The sequence below is a fragment of the Panicum virgatum genome, chromosome 1K (assembly GCF_016808335.1).
Source record: "Panicum virgatum strain AP13 chromosome 1K, P.virgatum_v5, whole genome shotgun sequence".
Lineage (NCBI taxonomy): Eukaryota > Viridiplantae > Streptophyta > Magnoliopsida > Poales > Poaceae > Panicum > Panicum virgatum.
The window spans coordinates 36,381,766-36,392,796 of NC_053136.1; the positions used below are offsets into that span (position 1 = coordinate 36,381,766).

The 11,031-nt window shown below is 45.2% G+C and overlaps 1 protein-coding gene across 4 annotated transcripts; it reads right to left on the reverse strand.

Annotated features, from left to right (window-relative positions):
• Positions 1-380: 380 nt before the first annotated feature.
• LOC120705183 (ankyrin repeat protein SKIP35-like) lies at positions 381-9,013 on the reverse strand. Of its 4 annotated transcripts, none has more exons than XM_039989669.1 (5): positions 8,860-8,992; positions 8,340-8,752; positions 7,512-8,179; positions 6,983-7,418; positions 381-1,472 (listed from the first exon to the last, which is right to left on the reverse strand). In XM_039989669.1, exons 3-5 carry the CDS (start codon positions 8,027-8,029, stop codon positions 678-680), a joined length of 1,749 nt encoding a protein of 582 aa, XP_039845603.1. In that variant the 5' UTR covers positions 8,030-8,179; positions 8,340-8,752; positions 8,860-8,992; the 3' UTR covers positions 381-677. The 4 variants fall into 4 exon arrangements, with proteins under 4 accessions (XP_039845603.1, XP_039845607.1, XP_039845613.1 ...); XM_039989673.1 differs by having other exon boundaries at positions 8,311-8,752; XM_039989679.1 differs by lacking the exon at positions 8,340-8,752 and having other exon boundaries at positions 8,860-9,013.
• Positions 9,014-11,031: the final 2,018 nt, after the last annotated feature.

Genomic DNA, 11,031 nt, shown 5'->3' on the forward strand with positions numbered 1-11,031 from the left:
CTTGGGTTCAAACCCGCCTGAGCTATATATGCTCAGTTCGCATGAAGCTTATTGCTCGCATATTTACGAATATGTAAATTTACTGAGGCGCACTAGGAAGGTAAAATAACACAAAACAAGTAAAATGCCTTCATAGAGTTTATTTGCCTCCATATGGCCGCCGTGGAGGTTGAAGGCGGCCGTGGAGGCTTTTCTTCCCATGCTGATGCTGAGACATGTATACCAGCGCCGGCAGGATGTGTCCCGCGGCGGCGCACCTCACAGCAACCCCGTGGCGAGCGCAGCGGACGACGGTAGAGGAACGGAACCGAGACATTTACTAACACCAAATGTCCCGGCCTTGCTGAAGAGCCCATTGGGAGCTTATGTTGCTGGCAACAAGAACAAACAGATCCTTGCTGTTTACATTTCAAGCATCATTCTGGCGGCGTTGGCAACACACATCCAGAGTTTTGCAGCACCATGGCATGTATAGATAGACAAACTTCTCTTCTTACAAAAGCACTTTGTACACAACCATGAGATCTGCGACGCACCAAAACTATTGCTGCCACTACCACCGGACTGGAAGACTGGGAGTTTGGCAGCTACAGAGTACCCACTGCATTTTACACTCTTACACCACTTAATGAGGACCATACAATGTTTATTAAGCTTATTTACACTTGGTAAACCTCTCAAGACCCAACCAAGAAGGACGGCATGTGGCGCTCCAGAGCCATCACCAGATCCTTCCCCTGGCTCTCCGCGCCAGCCAGTTCCCCGAGCCGGCTCATCGCCTCCACCAGCTCGCCCCTCAGTCTCTGAGGCAGCAGCTGCCCGCCCGCCTCGCTCACACACGCCCGGTACAGCGGCAGGTAGGCGATGCCAAGCACCATCTGCGATGGGAGGTCGTTCAGGCAGACTGGGGATGCTCCTCTCCTGAAGACCCTCATGACGTTCACGAAATGTGCCTCGCCGGCGCTCAACCCTTCGATGAAGGCGGCCTTGGACCAGTGCTCTTTCAGGAAGGCGACCAGGTCAGGGGGCTCGCCATTGGTGGCCCCCCTCGCGATGAGGTCTGCCGCCTCATATGTTGTGGCGGTGTCTCTTAGGAAGTTGGACCTCAGGAGGAAGGCGACGCCATCGAGCGACCCGCTGCCCTGGCCACGGGCGGCTTTCAGGATTTGTGTGCTGAGAGCTTCGAGGGTCTGCTGCGGGATCTTTTCAAGTAGGTAGGATGCCACTGTGAAATGTCCACCGGAGGCAGCGGTTATGAGGGCGAGGCACATCTCAATCTCAGAAACACCTCGACTGGCAAACCAGTGGACGACCTGCAAGCACCCACGCTCAGCAGCTTTTATCAGAGGACCAAGGAAAGAAGATGCATGCCCTTCATCAACCAAGCATGTCATTGTGTCCAACTTGCAGTGATGAGAAGCGAACACTAGAGCCAGGTCAATGTCCACAGCCAAGCTGTTCTGATATGCAATCTGCAAAAAGGGATACAAGTTACGGTTGTCAATTGTCATGCTGTACTAACTCAGATGTACTTTCCAAAGATATTTCATGGTACAGTTGTTTGACGATTCTAGGATAACGCGACATGTTTTTAACATAAAGGAAGAGTGATTTTCATCCCATCCTGTGTACAAGGAAATAAAATCTGACAGGAAAGACCTCATATCACCATAAACCTTTTGCAGGAAAAATTCTCTACAATGATGCAAATGCTACAAAATTTCAAGATCAAACTATACTTCTTCAGTAAATCAATATTTATGCACTAAAAGAATGCCTTCAAGAACTTTGAGAACATGCTCTAGAATGTAGAAAATTAATTAAAGACCAAAAACTTCGACCAAAAAGTGGTAGTTATATCTGTATCTTTAGTTAAAAGGAAAAAGATAGTTTAGAAGCCAATACCATTGTTCAACATTTTCAGGATAATATGGCAGGACTGTTTCAGAAGAAAAACTGGTTTTATTCCATTTTACAGAATAAGGAAACAAAATCAAAATTGGAAGGGCCTTATATTACAGATAAACTTTTTCTGGCCAAATTGTAGAACTAATTCACAATCGCCACAAAATCGTAAGATCAAACTATAACTCAGGAGCAATCTACATTTTTGTTCAAAATGCATATAGGCCTAATACTATTCCATTGAACAGCACAAAATGCCTCAGTTAATTGGAGTACGACACGCTCTCGGATAAAGATAAATAGTTAAAAACCCCAAAACTACAGCATAACAGAAAAAAGGTAGCACATAACTATATGATATGATCCTCCTTAAGCACAAAGAACAGGAAAGGCTGAAATATTGAGTTTCTTGAAAGACTATACTGAAAGTTCTTACAGGAAACAATTTGAAATTATTGTGTATTTATTTTCTGATCCTACCTAAGACCAATAATAAATAAGTAAAGACCATGCAGAATTGACCATCAACTTGGTTCCCATAAATTGGCTATATTTTGGCAAGAAAATGAACTATCATTGACTATATTTTCGTTGCATTTTGAAATTATGGATACAAACAAACAAGATGCCCAGATTGCAGATTCAGATGTTGAAACATGGAGTTATAATATCAGTGATTTCGATAGAATAGTGTGCTTTCTAGACAACAGACTATAAATTGATGTCATTGTATAAGTAATATGATTGTATGACATATTTAAGACAATAAGACAAACTGGGGTTCTACAAAGAATAAGTGGTTTGCATCCCATCAAACTGTATAACGAAACAAATCTAAACAGACTGTTATCCTATTTCAGGCCAAAATTTAGAAAAAATAACTCTTAAATGATACAAAAGTGCAAGATCAAATTATTCTTGAGTACATCAATTTTTATGCGCATAGTCCAGTCCTATTCAATGGAAAAGCACAAAATGCCTCAGCTTGTTGATGTAGTTCGAGAGCTGCTATAGAATGCAGTTAATAAGTAGTTAAAAGGCCCTAAAGCTTCAACATTTCTATGTATCATTCCCCCCCCCCCCCCGGCTCCGTGAGCTCTGGGGGCATCCACGTCGTCCCGAAATATACCGGCCCTTCGATTCGTTGCCAATGGCTATGATCTGGTATATTTTTCTCCGGTACACCAAGTCGCACATTCACACACTGTATTCTCTCTGCTGGTCGTAGCCATCCAGAGTCCCCAGTTCACATACTGTGTCGCTGCCGCGTGCGTGCGGAAGAACTACAGCAAAAAGTCTCAAAAGTCAGCAAGCTAGCCAGTCGCCCAGCTCCCTTCCTTGGGCGAAGTTTCGCACCGCTGCTCTGCTGTTCCTTGTCAGGCTGCTGTCGCCCTCCTTTTTTCGTCGTTCTTACCCTTGCCAGCACACGCCCTCACCATTTGGGTCTCCCAATCTATCCATCCTGCGCTGCCCTTTCCGGTGAGCTCCGGCCGCAGGTTGCTCAGCTTCGCCACTCCTCACCCACCCACGGCCGGCTGGCCGCCGCCTGCCCGCGACCTGCGGTGCGCCTCGGCTCCTTGCTCGCGTAGGAACGCATGGCAGCCGTCGCACCCCGCCCATGGCCTGCCCTGTGCCTCGGCTCCTCACTCGCGGCGGGCCGCGCGGCGGCAGTCGTCCTCGCCCATGGCCTACCCCGCGCCTCGGCTCCTTGCTCACGGCGAGCCGCGCGGCGGCAGTCGTCCTCGCCCATGGCCTGCCCTGCGCGGCTGCGCCTCGGCTCCTTGCTCGCGGCAGGCCGCGCGGCGGCAGTTACCCCCCGCGCATGGCCTACCCCGCGCCCCGGCTCCTCGTTGCTCCCCGCCCGCGGCCGGCCAGGCCAGGCGCTGCCTACCCGCCGCCTACCCTGCGCCCGATGCCGGCACTTGAGGCCGCGTTGCGGGCGGGATGGTCGCCGGCGTGGATAGCGGCACTGAAGCTCCCAGCCATCAAGCTGAAGCTCCCAGCCATCGAGCTCAGGCAGTAGTCTCCCCTCGCTGAGTTGCATCTGCCTGGCCCCTCCTCACTGCCTTCCCGTCGCTGGACCACCGCCTCTTGACGGAGCTGAAGAACAATCTCCGCCGCCCCCTTCTCTGGCCAAATCCGGCCACCATGGTGAGTCCCTGCTGCTGGTAAGCCAAGAAACGGAACCCCCTCCCTGTCCTCTTTGGTTTTCCCCACTCCCCCCCCCCCATCCCTTGGCCAAAATTGATGGAAATTTGAGCGGCCAGTACCACCGTCGGCCATGGCTGAGATCTCGAAGTTCTTGCGGTTAGGCCCCAAGAAAAGGAGGTAATTATATTCCTATTTTTTGTGTCTTAGCATATCTGCAGATGACCCTCTCCAAAGCTTAGTTTCCTGCAGTTTGGTGTAATGTATTCAATCCCGGCCTGCATAATGATGACGCTATTTTGACCCTGCTTATTTTTATTTCCTCATCGCTTTTGCATGATTGCTTCTGTTACAGCAATTAGCCTTAGTCATGATCCCATTCAGTGAAATAGAGAGGATTTTGATTATCTAAATGTCAAAAAATAAGCTTCTTCCAAATTTCATATTCCTCAGATTATATTGTTTGCATTCTACTGAAACTAGGACCACATCCAAAAATACAACTGTTGCATGCCTGGCTCAACAAGACCACAAAACATTAAGTTGACAGAATAATTCCGTTTCTTTTGAGAGCTAGCTGTACTATAATGGGATAGCTATTTATTTAGGATTGAAATAACCTCATAGTCTGCCAAGAATTGCTCAGATAATGTGGTAGATTAGTTTTCTTATCTTTATAGGTGGCTAATTCATAAGCCTAACTAGCAATCTTTGGCATTGGCTGTCTCTTATTAGCTACTGTAAGTCTGGTTAGCTCCTCTTCCCGTTTACTTATACTGACTAAAATTTCATGTACCCAGACACATTTGGATGGCCAAGTTCAGTTGCTTTCCGCAACAGTAATAATATGAATTAAGCTCATTGTTGCTTTTTGGTTCTTACTGTTACGGCGACATGTGTCCCTAAACCATATGAGCTATCTCCATGGACATGCAATTTTAAGCTGTAGCAGTAGGGGAAACAAATCATACCTGAAATGCGCACACCACATTAGGTTTCGCTTTTCAGCCCTTAATCGCCTTGGTGTTTTGAGCCCCCTATTTTTTTTATGTTACAACTGCTGCCTTCTAATGCCCTCATTGCGGTGTTAAGCTTAATGAGAACCTGCTGTTATTCTTTTTGGGTTGTTTTTCTTCTCAAATTTGGAACAGGCAACACTGTATGTCCTTACACATGAAGTTGATTGTGAACAACAGGAGCAAGCAATTCAGTTCCTTTATTGTCCCTATAATACCTTGACATTATTCCTCTTTTATTTAATGAATGTGAGTAATTTTAGTTAGTATTGTTAATTGGGATCTGGAATTTGTCCACCAAATTTTGTTGAGTGTGTTTGTACCTTCTCCATGTGATAATTCAGCAGGTTTGTGTTGAATTAAAATTCCATGCAGACAACAACCTTTACACCTGAGCTGCATGTCTGCATGTAGATCTGCCTTGGTATCCTTTGTAAATGTTTAGCATTTTGCTAGCTTAACAAAATGACTGAACTGGCTGTTTAAGATAAATTATCATCGAACTATTGTAATCCTCTCTGTATGGACCATTTAGTTGTTTTGCCTATCTTTTGACAATTATAGCTCTACTACAAATTTATTCATACAGTTACTGTGCTTTCTAAAGCAAAAACAGAGGTCATATTTGGCTTGGGACTGCCCCGGGTCTGACAAAAATGATGGCAATAATTTAACTCTTTGACGATTTCAAATACTTCTTGCGCTCCCCAAACTGCTTACAGTGTCATATCTCTGTACTCCTTAACATTTGGGTTACATTTTCTACTTGAGTGTGAGTGCTCTTTAATACTTAAGCTACATATGCTATCTGGGCTGTTTTGCACGAACTGACCCGTTACGATCTTATTAGGTTACACCTGGAAAAAAATAGAAATTTATAAAACTTTAACTCTGACCTTCCTTTATCCATTTTCCTATCAGATCTTATAAAATTTACATACTATTTTTAATTTTCCTGCACTTCAAAACATCTACTACTACCATAATAATTACCAATAAGATTACAAAGGAATTATGCGCGCGCAACGCGCGCGCAATCCACTAGTAAAAAAATATAGTTACATTACTATAATATTATATGATTACATCTTAAAAGCATAGAACAGTAAAGATGAAAATATTGAATTTCTTGAAGCTTTGAAAGAGGATAATTATGATTACAACATAAGCGGGAATACACTCAGGATCTTGCCATAAGAGGATAATCCAGCAATTTGAAAATAACATGTTTAGTTTGTGATCTTACCAAAGCCCAACAAAACAAACCAAAGGGCGTACATAATGTTGACCATCAAATTCTTTGCCCTAACTAGGCTAAAATTTTGGAAGAGAATGAACTACCATTGACTGTGTTTTAGTTGCACATAAAAGAGATAAGGACAAACAATTTTGATCAACCAGTCTAAATTTTGGCAGACCCAGATGCAGGAATAGTTATAATAGAGTGCTTTCATTAGAAATTTGTGTTTTCTACACGATAGAGTATGGATGTATCATTGACTAAATATATTTGCTACACAGATCACCACTATGATGGTGCTGTTTGCACAGAAGCAAATAATTTGTCAGCAAAAGCCACTAAATATGACTATAAGTTGGAATATCATCTTGAACTTCAACTGGAACTGATTCCAATATTCTATGGCTCTCAAACAAAAGGTAAATATTGTCCAAAGCCCATTCAAAGATTTGGATCCTTCTAGATGACGACCCAAAACTTGCCTCTCTTGTATTAGGAACATAAGAAAAACTAGGTAAATAATCTAGAGCTCTGGACCCAATTTCTTGGTAATAACTCACACAATAAATCTCTTCTAAAAAAGCAAAATAAAACATTACTGAAATACTTATTTACTATTTTGCTAAACACACTGGTTAACTCCCACATCAAGATTAATGAGAACATAAATTACCTCCAACAGAATGCGTACAAGCTCAGTACTTCCAAAGCGTGCTGCTTCCAGGAAGCACTGATTTACATTGTCAGCACCTCCTTCCACTAGCAATGATAAAAGTCCCTTAATGGAGACTGCTGAATTCCCAGAAGACCATCCAGGTTCAAATAAACTTGAGAAGAGTGTAAGTGGGAAGCAGGCCGCATCAAATGCCTCGGTGAAAATCTTGCCACTGAGATTGTCACCAGCTATGTCCAAAAAGACTCTAAATGCTGACAAATGGAGCTGTACCTCTTGGAGAGTGTTGCAGTTCCATCTGTACCTTTGTGTCTCTTCAGAACAATGATGCATATGAATACACTGCAAAGCCCATTCCATAAACTTCTGCACTTTGGCACCTGCCTCAACTTTCAGATGGTCGGCACCAGGACAATCCCGCAGGCGATCATGCAATCTAAATTTCGAAACAAAAAGAAATAGCATCACCAATAATGTATTAAGAAGACCCTTCTGAAAGAAACATTCAAATGTATAAGCTGAGAGCCACCTATCAGCGATGATCTCCATGCTATCACCCACAGAGATAGCCTTGCTTTGGCAAGCTGCAACACAAGATGCAAGCAGTGACATCCGGAGGATTGCTCTTGCAAAATCCTTTGCTCCCGAGGCCACAATCTTCGCTATCAGACCATTGAGTCCCTCAAGATCCTTCTTTGTCCGCAAGAACCATATGGCGTCAAGGGCGGCCGACAGGCCATAATCCAGCAGTGACTGCTGATCTGCTAGAGCAATAAGACTCTCAGCGAGAGACCACTGCCGCGAGAACAGCAGCAGCTGCAGCGAATGCCCAAAATCGACGCACCCATTTTGCACACCCCCATCTGATTCCTGCGTTTCGTTGTCCCCATGACTATGGCTGACGCTGCATCCTTGGTCGTTCTTGCGCGCCAGTGGTGATTCTGTTGCAAACACCACTCCGCTCGCCTGGCCAATATCGTCAGCCTCCACGAGCAGCGACTTCTTCGCCTTCGCCGGAGTGCCTCGTGCTTTGCCTTGCTCTACCATTTGATGCAAGAAAGATCCAAACTTGCAGTTCACTCACTAACTCACGACATTCTATTGCCTGCTAAATTAGGCGAACCCCCGACCATAGGCAACGCAAAGAACCCTAACCAACAAGAAAGATCACGCCTCCGCGACCAAACCCGCGTCGATCTGCAGACGAAGATTAAAAATTAGCTAACCCTTAATCACAAGCTAGGATAGAAAGATCCGGACCATAAGATTCTTGGGCATAAGAGAAGCCTACAAACTACTAAGATCAAGCTGAGGCAAGAAATCCGCACAAAAAAAAATCGGAGAATAAGGCCCCAACTCTCAGCAGCTCTAGCTCTGACTTCACTCGACTCCCGCTCCCTTCGGCTCCTTTGTCGCAAAATCACCGTTTGGTGGGGATTCTTCTCGCTCCAGCACCGGTGGGAGGGGAGAGCAGGCCTACGACGCAGGCAGCACGGCACCAACGACAGGGAGCTCAGGCCGGTGGCGCGGAACCGGCGGAGGCGGCCGGGATCTCGGCGCGGCACCAGGAAGCAGTCAGCACAGCACCGGCGAGAGGGAGCTCGGGCCTACAGGCTACAGCGCGGGCGGCGCGGCACCGGCAACAGGGGGCACGGGCGGCGCGGCACCGTCGATTCATCCGAGAATCGGGCGGGTGCGTCACCGTTTGGTGGCGCTCCGCCCGCCGATTCTCCTGCGGAGCGGAGCGACCGGAGCGCTACCAAATGCACCCTAAGATGAGGAATTTGCAGCCAGGAGGTCAGGATGCTCAAGCTGTCGAAGTCCGGATCGCAAAAAACTGATTACTGAAGGAGCAGCGGGGTCGAACGAACTCGAACCTGGAACTTGGCGAGATCGAAGACCATGCGAGACAGCAAGAGTATAGCGAGGAAAATATGGAGGAGAAGGGGATCAAACAGGAAACCAAAAGGCGGAAGGAGATGTGGACAATATCTTTTAGTAGTATTTGTTTGTCTTTATAAATTTTGGTTCGTACTGTAGGCTACGAATTCTACGTGACTGTCCGTGCGTTAATATAAAGTTTACTCAGATCTGTCCGAGACCATTAATTTTGTGCTCTTCCACCTGTGTACAAGTTGTACCATTTCCGCGCGAGGTACTGATTGTTCAGATTCCGATTAGAATTCAGATTGACTTGTTCGGACCTGATTGATTTATTCAGGTTCCTATTAGAATTCCGATTGACGAACCGTGAAATTATCGCTTGCTTTAAAAATAGTAGAGATATAAAATTTAGCTCAAGCAATATAAAAAAGTAACAGTAAAGGTGGTAATTTCGTGGGTATGGTACATACTTCCTCTATCCATGAAAGGATGCAATTATAAGATCCGATCAAATTTTCAAACTAGTTCAAATTTGATCAAATTTATAGTAAATAATATTATTACTTATATCTTTAAATAAATTTTCTATTAAAATATATTCTATAACTAATCTAATTGTACTTATTTTGCATCATGAGTGATTAAAATTCTAACTGTTTGCCTTATTGAAAAACGAGAATTGCAATTTTCTATGGACGGATGGAGTATTTGATATGACTAAACAACATGCCCCAGCGTTGCCACGGGAGGTGAAACATCCTTGCACTCCTCTAGCAACATTAACTGTTGCTTTTTGACCCATATTAACTGTTCCAAAATTACATGGAGGTTTAATGGTGATTTTCTAGCAACATTGTCATATCAACATAACATATTCAAGGGCGTAGTTGAATTTTAGTGCAATCTATCAAAAAGGAACATATTTTCTTGGAGGGAAGACAAATTCACACCCTGAATTATCTAGTACAATAGTATCAGTGGAAAGTATGGCAAATGATATCAACATGTATCAGACGCAAATGGTACTGTTTGATTTTAAATAGACCATGACTTAGAAGTGATTACCTCTGAATTATCTGGCATAGTATCACCTCTTAATGGGACACGCACAAAGCTTATTGATGTTTTGCATATACTGGTAAAGTGAGCTTCATTGCTCGATTGATCGATCAAAAGGGACATAAAAGGAATGTTTGGACAATGAGGTTGCAGGTTGTCTGATTGGGCGCGAACATGTCTTGATAGTGCTAAGGACTGACAGCCCCAACTCCAACTCCAAACCTAAGGCCCCGTTTAGTTCCCAAAAATTTTCACCCAAAAATTTTCACATCCCCTTTAAACACATGTATGAACCACTAAATATAATTAAATAACAAAACTAATTACACAGTTTTGATGTACACGACGAGACGAATTTTTTGAGCCTGATTAGTGCATGATTAGCCATAAGTGCTACAGTAACCCACATGTGCTAATGATGCGGTCAAAGGCCTCAAAAGATTCGTCTCGCGATTTCCAAGTGAGTTCTGAAAATTAGTTTTTTAATTAGTGTTCGAAAAACCCTCCTGACATCTGGTCAAACAACGACGAGACATCCAAAAATTTTTGGTTTTGGGAACTAAACGCCCCCTAACTCCATCTGCTCCTCCGTGACAGGCAATGGCACAACACCGGTGCGCCTTCGTGCCGCCGGCTCCTCGCTAGCCTCCCACACTTCCATCCTGCGAACGGCCGCCAGGCTTCGCACTCGCGAGCATCTGCCGGGCCCACCCGGCCGCTCGGCGGCCGCGGCCGAGCTCCGGCTAGCCGTCCGACCGGTCTCGCTGGCGTCGCGTCCCGCTAGCTAGGCTGGCTCCGTCTCGGCTGCTCTCCCTTTCTGGCAGTATGCTCGCTCGACTCACGTCCCTCTTCTGCACCGACGCGCAAGCGCAGTTCTGCCAGCCGCCGACCATGCTCGGTGATGCACTCCGCCCCGCCCACCCAGTCTCGTCTCCACTGCTTTTTTTTTTTGAGAAAACCGGGTTATATATTCAAAGAAAAGTCTGACAGTTTACATCATTTAGCTTACAAAGACACCCTTCAAAGAAAAGGAAATTACAAACAAGTCCTTGTAAGGAGCACCCGGTTGCTCTCGTCGCCGGCGGCCGGGGAAGATGCCTTGGAGC